General features: G+C 36.4%; 2 protein-coding genes and 1 pseudogene across 5 annotated transcripts; 1 reads left to right on the top strand and 2 right to left on the bottom strand.

The window, feature by feature from the left end:
* The first annotated feature begins 1,336 nt into the window (after positions 1–1,336).
* Positions 1,337–11,163, top strand: LOC139973572 (uncharacterized). 2 transcript variants are annotated; one of them, XM_071980357.1, is made up of 4 exons: positions 1,337–1,489; positions 6,835–7,020; positions 7,924–8,005; positions 9,603–11,163. In XM_071980357.1, the coding sequence occupies exons 1-4, from the start codon at positions 1,444–1,446 to the stop codon at positions 9,931–9,933; spliced, it is 645 nt and encodes a 214-aa protein (XP_071836458.1). In that variant the 5' UTR covers positions 1,337–1,443; the 3' UTR covers positions 9,934–11,163. The 2 variants fall into 2 exon arrangements, with proteins under 2 accessions (XP_071836458.1, XP_071836457.1); XM_071980356.1 differs by lacking the exon at positions 1,337–1,489 and adding an exon at positions 4,481–4,638.
* Positions 11,164–14,845: 3,682 nt separating this feature from the next.
* LOC139973570 (uncharacterized) lies at positions 14,846–21,102 on the bottom strand. Of its 3 annotated transcripts, XM_071980355.1 has the most exons (5): positions 20,637–21,102; positions 18,077–18,352; positions 17,802–17,841; positions 15,974–16,061; positions 14,846–15,302 (listed from the first exon to the last, which is right to left on the bottom strand). In XM_071980355.1, exons 2-5 carry the CDS (start codon positions 18,089–18,091, stop codon positions 14,906–14,908), a joined length of 540 nt encoding a protein of 179 aa, XP_071836456.1. In that variant the 5' UTR covers positions 18,092–18,352; positions 20,637–21,102; the 3' UTR covers positions 14,846–14,905. The 3 variants fall into 3 exon arrangements, with proteins under 3 accessions (XP_071836456.1, XP_071836455.1, XP_071836454.1); XM_071980354.1 differs by lacking the exon at positions 17,802–17,841 and having other exon boundaries at positions 14,846–15,299; positions 20,637–21,095; XM_071980353.1 differs by lacking the exon at positions 17,802–17,841 and having other exon boundaries at positions 20,637–21,092.
* LOC139974606 (U2 spliceosomal RNA) lies at positions 20,333–20,542 on the bottom strand (annotated as a pseudogene).

Here is a 21,102-nt window from a genome sequence, read left to right as displayed (position 1 = left end):
GATGATGATGATGATGATGATGATGATGATGATGATGATGATGATGATGATGATGATGATGATGATGATGATGATGATGATGATGATGGTGATGATGGTGATGATGGTGATGATGATGATGATGATGATGATGATGATGATGATGATGATGATGATGATGATGATGATGATGATGATGATGATGATGATGATGATGATGATGATGATGATGATGATGATGATGATGATGGTGATGATGGTGATGATGGTGATGATGATGATGATGATGATGATGATGATGATGATGATGATGATGATGATGATGATGATGATGATGATGATGATGATGATGATGATGATGATGATGATGATGATGATGATGATGATGATGATGATGATGATGATGATGATGATGATGATGATGATGATGATGATGATGGTGATGATGGTGATGATGGTGATGATGATGATGATGATGATGATGATGATGATGATGATGATGATGATGATGATGATGATGATGATGATGATGATGATGATGATGATGATGATGATGATGATGATGATGATGATGATGATGATGATGATGATGATGATGATGATGATGATGATGATGATGATGATGGTGATGCCCATTACATCGGTCACCGCACGTGCGCGTGCATGTTGTATGCTGCGCGGTGACAACCCGAGACATACTCGCTGGCTGGTAAACACCCCTGGCACTGCCCAGTTCTTCTTCTTACTGAGAATCGTCGAGTCTTCCTTTAACTAAGCGTGTTTTAGGTTAAGCAAAAGTGAGTAATAGCCGGGAAAGACAATAAAACCCTCGTTTGCAACAAGTGAAGATACCAAGCTATAATATTGATACTAAATTTACTCAGAGGAGTGAATACAATTACTGTAATTTTGTTGGTTCATGAGTAATGTTACGAAGCAGGCGAGTATAAATGATTTAACTAGCATTAAATATTGAATTCTATTGAATATTGAATATAGAATATATTGAATATATTGAATAGCATTGAATATTTTAACTCATTTCTACTTCATATGTTCTTCAGTGTAGTTCTGCTACAAGAAAACATAACATATATTATATGCTTATTTGTTCAATCATGTGTAAATCACACCACGCGCAGAAGTTATCTTCATTAATAGGGAGGCATTGTCTGTTCAGATTCCACTAGTCAGGTGTACATGGCCATCATCGGAAATGTGCATGAATTGAAACGGGAATTGTGATTATGTATTATCGAAACTTCCATACTGCTCTTTTGTTTCCTGATGAATTTCCTTTACACTCTAACAACGCTTCAAGTATAATGCTGTACCAGAAATTTTTCCGATTTTTCTCAATTTAAAAGTGGAGTAGGAACACCAGAGTCACTGCAATACTTTAACAGACTGGACAATATATATATATATATATCTATATATTAACCAGGAGTAACTTTGCTTAAAATGGGGGGAAAGTGTGAGTCCTTCTTCTGTATTCCGACGATTCTAGGTAAGTTATAAACTATGTATAAGTTATTATTCTCATAACACATGACGGCATGACTGTCATGTTGTTATCCAAGAAAAATACAATATAAACTCTCAGCTCAATGTAAAACTTACAACAGCTTTGGAGAAATATTTGAAAGGTGACACCATGAATAGACGAGATTATCGGTTCAAAGAGGAAGGCATTATCTTCAACTTTTCAAATCGTTTACCTGTCGGAGTTACCTAATTTTATTCATCAATTCCTACCAAAATTATTAATTGTCGGGAAAAACAACTTCCACAAGTTGTGCAGTATGACTTATATTGGATATTGTGCTTTGAATTGTTTAAACCTGTAACATGTGAATTCGTTAATCATGTATTCTCGAGCCATTGCCAACTACAATGATAAAGTCTTGAACAAATGAAGTTGTACCATATATTACCCGACTTATAAATTTATCTCTGTTGTCGGGAGATCAGTCGTGAATCTAGTAAACAAGCCATTATTCGCCCGCTACTGAATTGATGTGAACTTGGTAGTAATATATCCATATCCTATATCCAAGTTTACATCTTCATCTAAGCGTATTGAGAAAACTGCTAATGTCCAACTTAGCTCGTTCCTTCTTAAAGTGGATTGTATAATATATTAGATAAAGGAAACGACGTGTGTGTCTCGGGTCGGTTACTTCCGGTCTTATATCATCTATACGCTTTAGTTTATAAACACTGCACCCTTGGATGAAATCCTTCTCCGTCTTGGTTTGAAGTACATATGATATGGCGATGATGCCCAGTCGTATGTCACTTGTAAGGGGAGTTAAGCTCCTGTTGCCATGATTGAATCGTGCGTAGAAGAAATCCGTCTGTGAATGCAAAGGAATATGCTTGTTTCGAAAGACGAAAAAATTGAGATGATGAATTTCACTTTAAAGTTTGGTAGTAAGACAGGTATTCATCATTATTGTAATGTACGCTATGGATGGCGTCTGTCTTAATCCTTCCGTTGCACTCCGTAATCTTAGTTTTATTATTGTTTGTGTTGTTATTTTATAAAGACTGTGTCATGTCTGCTCATGCAGCCAGTGTCTTTAGTCCAGCATCTTTTGCGACTTACAATATTGGTAAGGTTTGTAATGCTCGTGACCAGCATTCTGCTGAAAAATTGGTTCATGCCTATTGTTACTTCCCGTGCTAGTTTATATGACTGTAATAGTGTACTTTGCAGTCTCCCAGCCTGTGAAATCAACAAATTCAATATTCATTCAGAATTCTGCTGCTCGTTTAATCACAAAAACCAAAAAACATGATCATGATTACTCTAGTTTTGAGAGAACTGCTAACATTGGCTGCCAATTAAACAGCGGCATCATTCTCAAAATTGTATGCTTTGTTTTAAAAGTCTACATGGCAAGAAGCCGACCTACTTGAACTGTTGACATGACGTTATAGTAGGTACATATATCACTCGAAAGCACCGGGCCTTCACCAGCTATTGAGTAAAACTAAGTTTTATAGTGACAGTGCGTTTTATATTTGTTTATGGAACGCCATGCCGCCGGCGCTTCTTCTTTTACTCACGTTTGTTTGTTTTAAGTCCCAACTTCAAACTCATCTTTTTAGCATGTACTTTAATGACTGATCTTGTTTTAATTAGCCTTTACCTCGTTTATATTAGTTTCCTTAATATACTGATTGATATTGTTCATCATCATCAGGAGGGCGTTGTGGTCAAGTGGTCAAGGCAGTGGACTGGTGATCTAAGGATTACAGGTTCGAGCCCTGGCCAGATCATTGCGTTGTGTCCTTGGGCAAGGCACTTTATCTCCATTGCCTCACTTCACCCAGGTGTATAAATGGAGACTTACGAGGTAACTTGTAAATATAGTTGCGTGCGCCGGTTTCTGGCTGCACCCTATGGGAAGTCCCCCGGGGGACACGTGGTTGTGGTGCACTGTGGTGCCCCAGGAGAGATTGATTGATTTGCGCACACTTTGGTGTGTGGGTGTGACAAGTTACCAATGACCAAGGCTAATAGCGCCTTTGAACAATTTATGTTGACTGGGGCTATATAAATGTCTTCTGATTGATTGATCATCATCATCATCATCATCATCATCATCATCATCATCATCATCATCATCATCATCATCATCATCATCATCATCATCATCATCATCATCATCATCATCATCATCATCATCATCATCATCATCATCATCATCATCATCACCATCACCATCACCATCACCATCACCATCACCATCACCATCACCACCACCACCACCACCATCAATGACCATTTTGATCGTTGTTGGTGGTATAATAATGTTAGATTACAAAAGTATTTTTTCCCCCATATCGATATGCATGCCCACCCAAGTGCGCAAAAGAATCGGAGTCGCTTTTTCTTTTCTTCATCTCCGAAGCTCCGGTATAGTAGTGAGCAAAATAAGTAAACAAGAAACCAAAGAAAAACAATACACAGCATTATGACCAAGGTTCAATAATGTTGTACATCACTTCGATTCCTAAATATCACCGTACGTGTCTGTATGATGTCTGTCAAGAAAGAAATTCAAATAGTCAGTAAGTTATTCTGAACATAGATCAGCATCCCAGCAAGTTGAAAGTAATTGTGGGTATAAATCGCCTTGTGTAAAGGTAATTAATCATTTGAACGCCGTTGCTACCCGTGAAATCAAGATTAGTAAAAAATAGTCTAATTATTGCTAATTTTTGGGTGCAATGTTTCACCAACTAGTATGCCTTCCTGATTGACATATATACCTTCTTGGATGTTCATCGTTCAAAGAAAGGTAAAGTCAAGAAATTCATAGTAGTCCAGAACTTAGATCATTACCTCGTTTTATGTCCTCACTTTCTGACGTGCTTCACCATTAATGACGTCAGTGTTTCGAGTTTCATGTAGAACGTGCTTGTCAGCAATCTTCGCTACGCCAACAAAAACAACGTCTTCCTGTCTGACTTCCTATGATTCATAGCTTGCCCTGTTTGGTAATACAAGTTGGTCATTTGCAGTAGTGTATACTCTACAGATATATGGAAATTAAATAAAAATGGGTACTACTCTTTCAAGTAAGGCGAATGCAGCACCGCGTCCTACCGTAGGCCAAACAGCAGTGTACCAAACAATATGGACAGGTGATGTATCAACTCATAAGTTGTCGAAAAAGAAGTCGTCTCTGTTTTGTAACATTATAAACTGCGATGTTTTCTTAATTATTCATAGTCGTCATCATTGATCTTACTTGGTCTGGTAGGAAATAACGAGTAGCAATAGTCTCGATCAAAAAGGTTTCTCTCTTCACCAGTAGAGCAATACCGAAACCAAAACAAGAGTTATGCACGATTTACACAACAATGGATACCTTTAGTTAAATTGCATTAATATTTGTTATCGAAATAGTTACCGTAGAAATAATAACATTCAGCAATAAGATAGGTCAGTATTTAAGTAGGGCTGGAGTCAATCTTGTGCTAATTTTGCTAAATAATACCTGAACCCAGACACAGTTAGGCCGTAACTGCACTCGCACCTTCAAAATGTTAACTTTTATTTCATGTTTATTTCCACTGTATACATTACCCTTGAATTTTAGAATACGCACCCCTCCCCCCCCCCCCCACCGTCTTTATGCTTGGCAAGATATCATATGATCATGGTAAAATAATCAGTAAATAGAAAATACAACTGTGTCGCACTTTTGGCAAAAACGAAAGTTTGCAAAATTTTTAAAGGGGATGGTTATTTGCTTCATGGGATTCCTTAAAATTTTCATATAATATATTTATAGACTTCAACGTTAGAGTCACGGAGATGATGATATGGAATATATAGCGGTTCACCTCAGCTACAGACGATTGGCCGAAAAAAAAGTTCACAATGTTACACAGAGTTCTGTATTTTTTCCCTATATATGTGCGTCATTCGATAATTACAACTTACTAAAAATGCCAATCTATTGACGACGTCATCAGTCGATTATATTCATTGAACAAATTCTATTTCCATCGCTCAAAAATCCACCAGACTATATGGAAATACTCTTTTATTAGTCCTGACTAGCGTGAGTTCCACTATCATTGCTCAAATATTGACTTCAGGTGGAATCTTGGTGTTGATAAGTTTTATTCCACAACTGTGCTAGAAAATGTCCATAGAAAATATTCCTGTTTGTGAGGGATGTGTAGGAGGTGTGTTCTTTAGGAAATAAATTTTCTATAGGATTTATCGTTACAACTGAACCTCACTGTTGTAGTAAGGTGCGTGGGATATAAATCCTATGTATTTGCATCTATAGTCCTTTTAAGATATTAACTTACATTGTTTTTTTCTTAGTAGGTTAGTATATGTAACATTTAATGATCCTCTCAGATTGAATCGATAATGATTTGACGCCTCAGTCCATTCATAATCTTAAATAGTGGGAACCGGGAGGGCTTGGGGGGGGGGGCTCAGCCCCAATGCAAAAGTTGAGGGGAAAATGCATGATAAGCCCTCCCCCCAATATTTACCAAGGTTACGAAACGTCCATCTGCCCATTTTTCAATGCATACTTGTCGATCTGTCCGATGCACACGTATACTATATAGGTGTAATAATTTTAGTCAATGCTGGGGTGACCCTCGGCCCGTCCCCTGGCTATAGACCACATTGTCACCCCAACCGCGTCTTCACGCCCCGTGAAAAGTGGACGCAGTGAGTGTGAGTACCGGTAAGCGCAACACAACTTCGTCTTAGGCCAATGACTTGCCTCATTTCAGCCAGTTCTCCAACATCCCTTTACTACATTAAAAAACGTCTAGCTACTCTCTTAAAACACCATCGAATATACAAATTATAATGTTTTTACAGATTTTTACGTGCAATCTGAGAAATTGTAGGCTTAAGACCCATATTTTAGGGCTAGGTATTCGCAGCATAAAACACTCGGGAAGTGCCGCTTCCGGCCATCTGGGGGTTTGAAAACCCAAAATTTTCTTGTACGCTCCGCACCAACCCATGGTGGTGCTCCGCTTAGATAGTCTCCACGCATTAGCCCCCCCCCCCCATTAATTTCCCCGTTCCGCCGCGCCTGATCTTAAACAGTTGATGCAATATTAGTTGTCCAAATTTAAATCTCTCTATCTTGCTGTCAACTTGAAAGGTACAATGCAACCAATCAATAGTGACATTTAGGCATTGGCAGAACGTGGAGTGGCATCCTGAACAGTGATCCATCTTCACTAAGGCAAACAATATACTATACATTGTTTATCGCATTGCATATATAACACTGAAGTTGATAGTGTCTACACGTGATATTTACTTCACGACGTATCATTGTATATCCACAGATAAATTTTTTGCTCCATCAAAGCCAGTGTCCGACGACGAAGTTTCTAGTTCGTGGGTATCTCCTGGTACATATCCTACTTCATCGTTTCCTAACACGAGACAAATAGCAATTTCAATTCCCACCTCTGCGTCTGGAAAAGTTTCATCGACAAGTGGAACAATCCACGGATCTGAAATTCTTGAAGGTAAAAAAAAAAGTTGTCAGTTCACTGAACCCCACACACACAGACGGTGTTCCTCCAATTCGCTTTGAGATTGTTTGATTATTGTTATGTAACATTCATTCATGTTTGATATATGTCAATTCAGCAAAGACTGGGTACATTACAGTTGTTAATAGCAATGACAAATGTACTAATCTGTTCGTTCTGATTCCAGAATCGGAACGAGATACTTCCGCTGCCAGAACTGTGTCCCTAAAATTATTCCGTGTATAGAACCTATATGAGGCATTGAAGACTCGCCCGAACCGCGTGTCACCCTGTGAAAAAGTTAACTCTCCGTTGCTTGCAAGTGAAGTTTTTCTCTTGTCGCTACAAAATGCAGATCGTAATGAAAATGATACTTTGTTATATCTTTAGCTGGACCTGATGTCCATCGCTGTACCGTTTGTACAGTGCAGTGGGTATTGACTGTACACTAGTGTCTCATTACCGACGGTAGCAAGCTGTGTGTGTATTTTCTGGGATCGATGGTGGTGTCTAACACTTCTGTTACACCTCATTCGAAACTAGGTCAGATTACCGGCGTTAGACGTGTCTTCTTTACGCGAGTCTTCACACCCTTTAAGGCTTACTGTGGGATATTCCACGTTGACCCTACCCCAATTACCTCAAGAAAGAACAAAACAAAACATAAAAAATGATTGTGCATTACGAATTTAGAAACATTCGATTTACAATGGTTATTTCTATCATGACTATTGATAGAATTAACGTATTACATTTAATTCAATTCAACATGAAACGACGCACATCAGTGTCAACAGGGTGCGGAATGTTTTCTTTCAAGGCTTAAATGCAATCTATCATCTTTACTGAAAAACACTTTTAACCAGCTTACTAATTTGAATATTTTCTTCTCCTTAGTAAACAGGTCAGCGCCCCTAGGACTTGTCGTTGGTCTACTCTTTATGTTGCTTTTATTCGTGGTCATCATAATTGGGCTTCGGTAAGTAGCTTACTCAGGAAAACCAAAAGATGGTGATGCATAGAATATCAATAGTGTCAAACATGGCAGAATTAAGAAGTTTTGAATCTTTCATTCATTCATAGTAGTTAATTTGCCTGTCAGTCTGCCATACTGTGAAGTGGGTATGGCTGTGTGGTTGCTTCGGACCCAGTCGTCTGTGGTGGGCACCGAGAAGGCTAGATAGGATGGTCCGTGGGTTGTGCGTACTCAATCATCCTCTGCATCACTATAATAGCATGGGGAAACAAACTTTGAATCGGGGGCCCAAAGTCGGATGTCGACGACATGGTTGTTTGAGAAGGAAATTGTGTGACAAATAGAATAGCAATGAACACTTTGGATTAAAGTAATGAAATCATGTCCATTGAAATTCAACAATACCATCATATTTCACCTTTAATGTCCATTTTGCCAAAACTTATTGCAACTTTAAAACATTATTATCCCAAATGATTGGCTGCAACTGTCGCGTATGGTGATTCCAATGATGTCAATCAAAAAATTGAGATCTGAGAAAAAGTTCCCTAGGAGTTTTTAGGTGCAAACTTTGTTCATGGTTGCAGGAGGATCTAAATTACATACATAAATACATACATAGATACATACAGACATACATTATGTTTATTCAGAAGAAAGCGATTTCGGTTCATTAATTATATTGTGTAAAATATATCAAACCGATGAAATCCAATTATCAAGTGTTCCTGCGAACAAAGTATCCCGGTGGACCTTCTTTCGTTTGAGAAGTCTTGAGAACTGATTGGTTAATAGTTATATGATTGTCATTGCCATACCATGATTGATCTGTTTCAATCACAAGTAAGAGCAGAAAGACCCCTTAACAATAGCATGGCTGAACCAATGATTAGTTACTTCCAAACCACCGGGTGAAAGTTAAATATCTCGATAATCCAAGAAAGCTTAAATCAAAGAAATTTATGAAGAACTTCATTGTTTAATTTTCAAAGTTGTCATAACGACCTTCGGAACTTACTAAAGGTGTTACCGTCGGGATCAACGCCTGTTAAATATATCTTATTATTAGGTTAGTACGATCATTTGCTGCTAAGATATAATGCTCAAAACCTTTATTTTCCTTCAAATATAGGTCATTAAGTTTTATGATACAAAGAACTTATATATGTCACTGAATTATCAGTGACTGAGTTTACAGTATAACTACTGTTAATCTTAAAACTTTGTACCACAGTAAAAATTAGATTGTGCTGATAAATATAATAAATCGGTAGCATGTGCTATTAGGAATTCAGTTAGAACTAAGGATTTGTGTAATTCCAACAAATCCCAACAACTGGATTTGTCGAATATTCCCAGTTCTTAAGGTTGTAATGCTATTAGCAAATGCTACCGATTTATAGCACGATCCAGTTTTAACTTTGGTACAAAACTTTAAAATTTACAGTAGTAACAGTGCTGTTCTCGGCACTTTGAATTCAACAAGTAAGCCTTTCATTAAGAAATCTGGCTACATCCCTGCAGAATTAACGTAGACTAACGTAGGATAAACCTATCCCTAATAACTTAACCACCAACTCTCATTCTCTTTACCAAGCAGACACCGCAGAAGGAGGTACAAGGCTAAAGGTAACAACACAGTAACATATCTGGACAGCCTACCACCAAGTGGATGCTATACCACTGTCACTACGTATGGTCAGGATCACGAGTACACACATAATATCTCCAATCCTTCACGTATTGAGCAGCAAGAGAGTGAAAGGGGCAGCGAATACGAAACATTTTCACCGATGATAAACATATATGAACAGCCGATGGGAACAGCTATACGCAACTATGACGATACTCCAAGTAATCATCAAGGTTACCTGATTCCTAACCAAACGCCACCGCCAATAGGAGAGTTGACAGCGCACGATAACGTGTAATTGGTTCCGAGAGGTGTCACTTAAAAATCAAAGAAGTAGCAAGATTTCCTTAGTTTTGAACAGTTAGGTTTTCATCTGTTGTTATTTCATCCACTTATCTTCTCGTGTATCAACACTATAGTACAAGAATACGTTGTTCCATGACAGAAATGAAAAAGAGAAGGAATAGTTAAGTAAGTGTGTTTACTGTTCTGATTATGTTGCTTCCAATGGTGATTCTAGGCACATCACTAAGTTTGATATGTTATATACTACACAAATTAATGGAATTAGTCCAGGAGTAATCTGTGACTTGTCATTAAAGTGATTATGCCGATCAGTCTTACACATAAACTATATGAGATCCCTTCTATCTTAATTTTCTGGAAAACGTATGACTTTTATAGCCTCTAATAACACAATTACAACGCATCAATTGTTTTTTTCAAAGTCAAATGGTGTTAAATGTCATCCGGGTTTTTTTTTTTTTTTTTGGTTCTTATGAAGTTAAAAAAGCATGTTTTGTCATAAGAAACAACAATCTCATATGCAGTTTATGAGCTTGACTAGTCATATTTCAGTTCATTTAATAAATGACAAACTTTACTTAGTACGGATTCTAATCATAGTAATAGAATTACTCCCTATACGTAACAATTCATTTATTTGGGAAACTCATTAATTAAGGGTATGTACAGGTTAAACTCTAATAACGTCTTAGTTTGTATAGGGAGTAATTCTATTTGGAAACATGAATGCAACGTTTTGCGAAGTAGGTTAAAACTTAGTGACACTTGTTAGTGAAAGAAAAAGTAAGTAACGAGTCATCTTATATGAAATATTGAAGCGTAAGAAGTTACCGTGTGTTTATTTTTCCCTTCACGTGGTATATTCAATGTACAACTACATAATATAACATGATGAATAACATAATTAGGTCTGTTATCTCTAACATGAGTGACGTGTGACGAAAAAGGTTTTATGTTTTGCCCTGAAAGTGCTAGAAAGTCAAATAACAGTCATTCATGTTCAAACGTCAAATAGAGTTTCTTAGCATTTCTTAAAATTTCTTAGCATATCTTAGCAAATCCTTGCTCACTCATACATTAAATTGTCTACACTTTGAAACCCATCAATGGTTCGATGATATATTATAAGATTAAAAACTGAACAGAGTTTGCAATAATTTTGAAAACTTTTGAGGTCAATCTTTTAACACGTTCAAATAGGAAGCCAATACTGGTGACTTTTTGCGTTTGGGATACAATTTTACCGAGCTTACGGTAAAGTATTGCGGATAAGTATTACGGTAGAGTATCACGGTAGAGTTATCACAGTAGAGTATTAAGGATAAGGGTTACGGTAGATTATCACTATAGAGAATAACAGATACGTCCTGCTAAAGTGATGCGCTAGTTTTACTTTTCAATGGTTAACATGGTATTAATCCGTAATTGAATACGACAACCTTTCCTCGCACAGACAATTTTCATGTTAGTATTGGACTGTGTCACGTCAAATCAATAAAATTAATAATCTAATATAAAAGTTGTGAATTTAAGCTATTATTTTGAGATTTTAGTTTCGAGAAACATGGTGATTGAAAACTGTGCAATGAATTTTAAAAGTTGCATCAAGTGCCTTTTCATGTTTTCATTGTAAATACCACGATATGAGCATGAGAGATATTCGACAGAAACTATTTTTTTCTCTACAGCAAACGTTATTTTTTCATTATATAGAATGATATATATTTGATATATGCAACAAGAAAATGAACGATTTTATCTTAGCGGGAAGTATTGGTTTGTTGGACAGTCCATTTGTTAATTTGTAATGTATTAGTTATAATATGTAATTTATAAAAATGTGATTAGCTGAGTTAAAATTCATGAGAATATAACATAAAATTTATGTTAGTTTAGTGATTGTATAACAGTGACTATGAATAAAGTTATATTTATAGCCAAGAGAACAATGTTTTGTGAGCTCTTAATCGTAGTAAGATGAACATGGCAAAGGTAGAAGAAGCTCAAATATATCCGATACACTATTTATTGTGATTAACCAAGTAGTTCCGCTTGATACAAACAAGCAATATCCATCTCACGAGATCTACGTTCACAGCAACTCTACTGCACCTCCTCCCAACCCCCAAAACGTAATGACTAACCAATCTTTCTAGATATGAGATCCCAAACCTAAGATCGTAGCATTCAATACGAAAATTTATAATCTTGTATATTTATTTGTTCCATCGCATTTTACAGTGTGAAGGGAAGTCTCCTATAAAGCCTGCAAGGCTTAACAAAGTAGGAGACTCCCTAAAAAGAAAAAAAGAGAGAAAAACTTAACAATAGAAAAAGAAAAGTTGATAGTAGCATCTACATGAAATGTGAATTCTTCTCCGATGTCATTCGTCACACCGATCATTAACTGACAGTCTCCCTCAGAAGCTTAAATTTCCAAACCATTGTTTTGTGTCGAAAAATCCAGATCCATCCAGATATAAGTGCCAATTACTATAGAAATTATCCGAACTATCTTCTCTTCTGTGAAAGACCTATTAGAACGAAAACCAAAAATGTATATAGTTCTTTGTTTAACGCATATATATAAATAAAAATAATCGAACATTTTTTATACATTTAAATTAAAAATACCATTTTCTCTGGTTTTTAGTCTTCTGAATGGTCATTTAAGAAATCGTCGCATCTAACAGCTAAGAGAGATTTAAAACATCCAAGCCCATGGCCACAACATCCCCTTCGCCCACTTCCTTACCTTCCACGAATTGAAAATACCAACCATTGCTCTCTAGAGTTCTATGATTCTCTTCACTAAACAGAACAACAATCGTTAACTAACATAATATGACCATCAACTATATTCTGCATAGCATATTCGTCGAAAATGACCCCCATAGATGTTACCCTGTTACGAACACAGAGTAGTAATTACTGATGCATAGTTGTAGGTCATGAACAGTAGTTGCTGTACCAAGTTGTCATTTAGTGCGAGTTTACGCGATTCTAAAATGACGTCGTATCTAGTCGTTTTATGCTCTAAGTAGGCTTATGGATATGCCCGAACATGGCCTTTTATCGTTCCCGGCTTGACGAATTGGCGTAATTCAAAGAGATGTGTGAACTGGATTCAAGCTGTAACGCGTACCTCCTTTCCTTCATCTCGTAGACATTTTCATCTTCATGGATTCCTTGTCCAGTCGCGTAGTTCATTGTCTTACATGGAACAAATAAACAGCTTGGCAGTTGTTAAAGTGCGACCAGTAACACATGTTACACCAACACAAAGTACTAGTTACTGTTGCACGGTTGTGGGACAAGAACAGTTGGTGTTGTACCAGCTATGAGAATCGGCTGTTTCATCCAAGACTAGTACTATATACCATGGTTCGAGTTCTCCTAGTTAGGATCAGACTACCAAGTAGAAAAGCGTTCGAGTAAACATTTGAGAACCCGACTACAGACTCGAGTTCGAGTTCGTTATTATCTGAGTACTTTCAATCGTACTCTTGAGTTATTGAATAAAGAAGAACCTCATTTCGTTATAATTTATTTTATTTATTTCATAAAAAAAATACACAAAATGACAGGTAATTGAATCTTCAAAACCTTGTGCTTATAATTGCTCTTTGATGATCTTATCACGATTGAATGTGTAGATGATGTTTCACAAATTCTGAAATTATATGCTAAATTCAAAATGGCTCAATATTATCAGAGGCTTTCTGATATTAGAGTAAAATGTTGAAATATCAATATGTTGTTTGATGTGTAGTAATAGTTCAATTGTGCTACTAATTGTTACCAACGTATACACAACTGTCGCATCCTTCAATTGTTAGTGAGTGTCGACATTTCACTTTAACGCAAAAGTGTACGATGACTTCTGTGACTTTTTACAATTAGTCTCTAAAACAAAAGAAATGGTCATCGACTTTAGACATAATGTTATTCCACCACCGCCTGTAATTATTAAAAAGAATGAGGTAGTGTGTTTACCTATAAATATATGGGAGTGGTTTTCAACGATAAATTGACTTGGACGGATCATGTTGACGTCCTGGTTAGAAAGTCGAATTCGATATTACATTGTTTGAGAAAAATGTCACTTTTCAATGTGCGTAAGGAAATTTTAGATATGTTCTTTAATGCTACCATCTGTAGAGTTTGAAGATACTGCCTCAATTGCTGAGGGGGTAACGTTAGTAAGACAGAAAGGGATCGTGTTGACAACACACTAAAAAAGCTGAAAATTATAATAACAGCAATTTGAGTCGTTAGGTGGTTGCCTAGTCATTGGATGGGTATAGGCTCTCTGTCTTTAAGTATTTAACTTGATCTTACCCTCTTAGTTATTATTTGTAAATATGAATATAGTTATTTATATATTTTTGTATTTCTTATAATGTACGAGTATAGAAATTTTCGATTTTATGGAGCAATAAAGTTTTACGTACTTACTTAGTTACATACTGACTTCTTTCTGTAAACTTAGAAGAAGCTAACACAATTAAATTGGTGACATGATAGAAATTATTTTTCCCTTTTATTTTGAGGGAATGTTCATTCCAATTATCGCGTATGAAACAGAATAACAGTTGTCTTATCACCTCTAGTCAAACAATGGAGTAAAAATATGAAAAATGGAAGATGTTGAGGGTACTTTTGGTTGTTCAGCAGTGAAACAAAATGGTTGTAATGTCGGCTTCAAAGCCACTTCCAAAAAAAAAATATTTTTAGCCATTGGGGAGTATCTTCTCACTGTCATGGATGTGATCCGAGAGTTATTTTCTAACGTATTCATAGATTTCCACGTGGTATATGAGACTTTTACTCAGTTTGAGGTATTTCAACATTACAGAGAAAAGCAGCGAAAACAGCAATAACTTACTAGACGGTAAACCGCATAGATTAAGCAACAGCTTTTGTCTTTTATTTCAGTCTTTGTAAATATAAAGAAAGTATGTTCAGTCCGACACTGCCAAGTATGGGCTATCCGACGCCACATACTGTCCTCTCGTCGATGGGTTGTGAAGAGGAATCAAATAATCGTCTTGAGTATTTTGGGCATTAGTTCTCACGTTTGCTGATTGGAAACTCATTGTGCATCCATCATTGTATGTTGCAGTTTCACGCGGCTGTTCATAGATGCTCGGTGTTGGCATCGTTGAAGAAATTGCTTCGTAGTAGCATTCGTCTCGCTTGTCTTGCTGCGGAACAGGTGGACAACTAGGTCTGGTATTTACGAAATTGTGAGAACGGTCAGTCATAACTCCAGTCACATAGCACCCTCTTGATGGTTGGGTGTTTAAGTGTATTACTGTTACGTTATCTCTTCTGCTGTTCTTCCGTCTACGATGCCTTCTGTATAAGGAAGGGATAAGGGTTGGTGGTAAAGTAATGAAGTAGTGGAAAATAATACTTTAATCAGGCAGTAGGAATGCTTTAATCCGGCTTTAAGTTCTTATACTATACATTTATTTACGGGCATATTAAGTTGCTTCAGAGAGCCCCGGTGTCGAACATGAAGATATTAGAACAAAAGGTTTCCACAAACATCCTTTACCAAATTGTTTCTTTTTACTCTCCAAGTAGTGAAAAACTGCCAACATTTCGGATTCTCCTTTTTCTCTGCTAGAGTAGACTTACTTCTCTACCTCCATTGTGGCAACAAATTCATCTACTGCGTTCATAGATTTTCAACGTAATATTTTGGTGTAGCTTTCTGCTTCGTTTCTTGCACAGAACTTGCACGTTATGTAAATTTTGGTAAATTTTAACAAAACACTATTTTCTTCTCCGATCACCGTAGTATCGGCACTGCTTTAGCCATGTCATCGATGAAATGTTTATTCCTCATCTTTCTCGGAGCTCGGAATTACCAACCTTCCATGTTGTCTATATACGATACCCTGTATTTATGTAAACACCAAACACACACACACACACAGGAGAGTGCTCAGACAAAAGAAAATAAAGCTTTCTTTTATCAGAATCATTCACAGGTTATTGATATTTGTTATTAAGCTACTCACCGATGACCAACTAAGACGGCAATAAGGAGAAGCAGCATGAAGAGAAGGCCAGCAATTCCGCACCCAACAAAAATTACAAATCTGTCATCTGAAGAGAAGATATCATTTATCATGTTTTGGTAAATTATTAATATTTCTTAAGCGGACAAATTAATTGATTCAAAATGAAAATATAAATTGTTGGCTGGTTGACAATGTATTACTTTCGTGCCTTCTCGAATGATACAATACGCCAGGTCTGTCGATAGCTTTTAATAGCCTGCTCATAGCAAGTTTATATATATATATTTTTTTACATAAACCTTCCTTTTATTTTCGGAAGTGAATGGGGCAATAACTATCGGATGGACTTAAGTAGTGTTGATATTAATTTAAGGGTTGCATATGAGTCCACTGCTTGTCCAATTCCGAGACAAGTCCCTTACCAATGAAGTTCGAGTCGAACACAAGATAGAGTTAAGCGAAACCTGATTACCAGTTCAATAATGAACTTGATTATGTTGGGTCTAAACGTGAGTTCTGAATATCCCCCAATAATTGATATCAAATGTATTTCCAGTTTTGAATCTGAACGCAACTAACAATGTATACATTGTATACTACAATCAGTGTCTGTGACCTTACAATGTAAACACGGTCAGTTGATTTAGTCTTAAAATACATAACCTAATAGAATATATGGGAATGAATGGATATATTACGTTAAAGGTCCTGAGGGGATCACAGAGGCTCTTGCATTGTCAGCTATTAGCAATTTTGTATACACTTTTCATTTGGCAAAATATGGGAGTATACAGCCCCTCTCCCCACCCCACTCTCTCTTTAACAAGGTATTTATGTATGTATATTGAATAATGCAATAATGAGTAAGCTTATTCACTACTTGTTTGAATTTCCATGCATGTATATTACATAATGACTAAGCATTGTTCACACCTTGCTTGTATTTTTCATGCATGTATATTGAATAATGCAATAATGACTAAGCATTGCTCACTACTTGTTTGAATTTCCATGCATGTATATTACATAATGCAATAATGACTAGGCATTGTTCACAACTTGTTTGTATTTTTCATGCATGTATATTGCAGAACGCAATAATGACTTAGCATTTTTCACTACTTGCTTGTATTTTTCATGCATTTATATTGCATAATGCAATAATGACTAAGCATTTTTCACTACTTGTTTGCATTTTACTGTTCGATCTGCTCTGCATATTACATTACTTGACACCGGATGTTCAAGGCAACGCTAATTACTGATTGTCCTAACAGAAGTTTTGAAAGCACTGTCATAGAGAGATCCGGTATACAAATAAACTTAGTTCGCAATATACGGTGTGCCTTTGACCGATATTGAACATTTTGCTGTTAGAAATATATTGACATCAGAAAGAAGGGAAGATAAGATCACTTATCATGATAGTTTTACATTTCCTAAGAGAATAATTTTTGTATTTGTGTATTCGAAAAATTGAAAACTGACTACCTTGTCTATTTTGCGTAATACCATACTGAATATATCAAACATTAATTAAAGATGGCGCTTGGAATGAACAATCTGTAAAATAGATATCCCTGTTCTATCTCCATTCTCATAGCATTTTTGTATGGCCAAGACATGAATTTTGCATATTTGCTGATTTTTCCCCATTTGGTAGTAGCAGAGCGAATAATGTCATCATGGCAACGCAGTTAAAGACCCCTTTTTTTGCATTGCAATATAAAGCTCACTAATTGTTCAAAAGGGGAAATAATATTTCTACGAAAACAAAGTTCCCCTTTTTATAAGAGGATAGAAAAGGATTTTGAAGGTTATCTACCTTGTTGAAGAGACTCACCACCTATACTGTGAACTATTTCCTGGAAGAAGCGAAAGTCAATCTACGTCAAAATACGTTAATTATTCAATCGATCATAGTTAGGAACAAGATATACATGTGAAGATGGAGGTTTTCACCTGACAGATTTTTTTTTTTTAATTCTAAACTGTCTGCCACTGAATTAGCCATTAAAGAAGTCATAAAACATGCATGATAAACAAACCCAGGAACACTGAGCATATTTTGAAAATGTAATAATTGTATGTATCGTATACCTTCGAGAATTCCATAATTTGTGGCTTTTGTAGTATTCCAAATTGACGAAGAGTTAACTTTTGTAGTTGGTGAGGTAGTAGAAGTTGATTTTACGATTGACCCTTTTTTAGTGACGGAGGCGGACTTTGGGCCCGGAGCGCTGGATGAGGAGGATGATTCAGAGGAGAAGTACGAAGATTCTGAGTAGTCTGAGGATGGTGAGAAGTCCGATGAGGATGAATCCATAACCTGCTCGTAGAATATTGGTCTTGAAGTAGCATATTGTTTACCTGAGTCTGAAGAAACCAAATTTTCATGTGATGTCCCATATCACTTAATGATAACATTTATAACTGTTTTTATGCATTTTTTACCATATCAAAATTTTGTCACATGCTTTTTAAAGGGAAATACTACAGAACGTAATGCAATAAATGTCAACACATCTCTTGTCATGGAGGTCAGGGCGCCACCACATATACGTTTAGAAAGAATTTTGCCCTCATCCACTTTTTACTTTGGTTAAAAACTTTAAGAATTACATTTATGTAGTACCTGTGTTCTATGTTGTTCCGCTTTGCTGCTTATATGACGACTAGATGCAAGGTTTCAAAATGACGTTGTATTGATGGTAAAGATAAAGTATGAAATAAGCTGAACAACATGATCGATATAACCTTATAGGAACTTACCACCATTAGAAAATATGATTTAAATATGGCAATATAAGCGAAACTTGTTGATCATAGGAGTAGATATATCAGGAAAATTTGTTTGAAATTTACACTTTCAACAAACATTTCATACATATTTATCGATTGAGAAATGAAATTCCTCACTAACGCTAGTCACGAGAAATGTGGGTGGAGTTCCAGAACAACCTAGTTTATGGATTTAGAACGAATGTAAAATGTAAGCTGTTCTCTCAATTTAACCGAATCTTGCAGTTATGTCGAACATATCATAGAACCACAATCATGGTAAAAGTTGTATAATAATAACCAAACACAGGAGTAGATGAAAATCATTATGGTTCAATATACTTTGACATGTGACCTACGATAAACTCAGTCCCCTACCCTTCAAAAGGTGAATTCGTCTTTTTTGTCTTGCGAATATCAAAGTTTCATCGTAGTCCACGAAACAATGTTTACATTCATTTTGATCACTTTTGAAAGCATTATTCTGACAGCATCTTCACGTTGGTACGTGGCAGAGAATAAACATAAGGCAAGTTATTACAAGTTACTGTTACATATGCACAGTATCTCCGTCTGTATAATGTATTTAACGGTTAAAACAAAATACCATTTATGACCAATTTCAAGTTCTTTGCATTCTCGAAGCAAATGTAGGCAATTGCTCCATCTGTTCAAAGAACGTTGTGCCGGAAATAGTTCTCACCAACTACTTCCTTATGGATAGGCTAAACATAAGGAGTGCACAACTCGCACTAGTGAAAAGAATAAGATAGTACGTGTAAGTGTGCGGAAATGGTCATGAAACGGTTCACTAGAAATAAACAAAATGGTGTCAGGCAAAGGAATTGGTTCTATACACGCACGTCACCTCTGTACAACGTAAACAAGTGATGCTAAATATATAACGTATAGGCTATAGTGGTGTGGAGTACACCCGAGAAGTTATAATTACGACAGGTCAAGGACAACTGTTGAAATCGAGTAACAAATAACTGAAATCAAGCTTGCACTAACAGTTGAGGGGGAAGGCAGAGGTACCCTATAAGGAACAAAAGGAGTGAGGTCAGCTGGGGAGGGTTAAGGACAGAAGCGATTCAAAACTTGAAGGACTGAAGTGCTAGTTTAAACTTACAAACTGTATAATTTGACGTTTACTCTGTAAAGTGAGCGACATAGTGTTATTGTGTCGATGCCAATGAAGTGTCGTTGTCAGTGCAATTGGCAGCTTCGATTATTAGTATTGTTTTTAATTTAATTCACAATATATATTCGGTAGTACACCATTATTTTTATAAATGCACACTAGAATATGGTATACTACACCAATTTTGTGGAGGATAAATGTAATGCACATGAAATAGAATAGGAAGACTATCTTTGAATATAAAGTAATATAATGTACCCAAACTATACCCCCATTCATGGAGGCTATCTAAAAACATCATGGCTTTGAAATGTTTGCGATTATTTCATTCTTGAAGACAGTCGACTTACAGTTAATTTTAAAATGATACTTTTCGTTTAGTCCGAATGTCAAATTCTTCGTTTATTTGAGGCTCATAACGTCTCAAAATAAGAACGTTAGTAAAGTTATAGATGAAATACTTTTTAAGAAAAAGTCACCCAGGAAAGAACCTGGGCACGAAAACCAAACGACTGATCCGCTCTCAGCCCCAGTCCCCTTGCATCGGGACTGTGACTGTGTGATCATCGTCAGGTGTGCATCACCATTCCCGAAGGGAACAGATACTACACATGATCTTAGCCAAAAGGCCGAAAAGTTATAGATGAAATCACAATAAACAGTAGCATTATGTTTGTAATTCGACCATCTGAACACCATTCAATAAGATATGTTTATTTAACCTCGATGACTTACCTTTAAATATCAGTGTAGGAGTTGGTATTAGATCCTGTGACGATGAACCGACTGCACCCATTTTAATTGTCCTTCTTTCATAACGTATACAATTACTGTAATCCAATCACGTTATGAGTATCACAAACAGAAAATACAACTGCACAACCGGATGTCAGATAGGAGACTAACTGCCGTTATAACCCGCTAGCGGTTAGGAATCATAGTAGCCAATATTACATGTAAGCGATAATCCAAAAAATATGATCTTTACATAACAAATTGTGTGTTGCTATAGTATTTAATGGTCAAACTGTTTACAATATCTGCGACCGCCTGTAAGGTAGCATACTCCATATATAAATTCCCCCATTGACTTGCACTGACATAAAAAATCGTCAATGTAATGTGGTCTGTAAGACTGTAAGTCTATATAGAAATTCCACAAGCTAAACGCTAAACCTCACTGGGATAGGTGACCATAGAG

This window comes from Apostichopus japonicus, chromosome 9 (genome assembly GCF_037975245.1).
Source record: "Apostichopus japonicus isolate 1M-3 chromosome 9, ASM3797524v1, whole genome shotgun sequence".
Lineage (NCBI taxonomy): Eukaryota > Metazoa > Echinodermata > Holothuroidea > Aspidochirotida > Stichopodidae > Apostichopus > Apostichopus japonicus.
Note: the sequence above shows the minus strand (reverse complement) of the source record. Positions and strands in the feature narration are given on the sequence as shown.

Excerpts from the sequence above, each read along its gene's own strand:
- LOC139973572 (XM_071980356.1), top strand. The coding sequence starts at position 4,554 with ATGGGTACTACTCTTTCAAGTAAGGCGAATGCAGCACCGCGTCCTACC. Across the intron at positions 4,639-6,834 it reads GTACCAAACAATATGGACAG|ATAAATTTTTTGCTCCATCA; the intron begins GTGATGTATCAA and ends GTATATCCACAG. Across the intron at positions 8,006-9,602 it reads GTCATCATAATTGGGCTTCG|ACACCGCAGAAGGAGGTACA; the intron begins GTAAGTAGCTTA and ends TTTACCAAGCAG.
- LOC139973570 (XM_071980353.1), bottom strand. The coding sequence starts at position 20,697 with ATGGGTGCAGTCGGTTCATCGTCACAGGATCTAATACCAACTCCTACA. Across the intron at positions 16,062-18,076 it reads AAATTATGGAATTCTCGAAG|ATGACAGATTTGTAATTTTT; the intron begins GTATACGATACA and ends TCTTCTCTTCAG. Across the intron at positions 15,303-15,973 it reads GCCGTCTTAGTTGGTCATCG|AAGGCATCGTAGACGGAAGA; the intron begins GTGAGTAGCTTA and ends TTCCTTATACAG.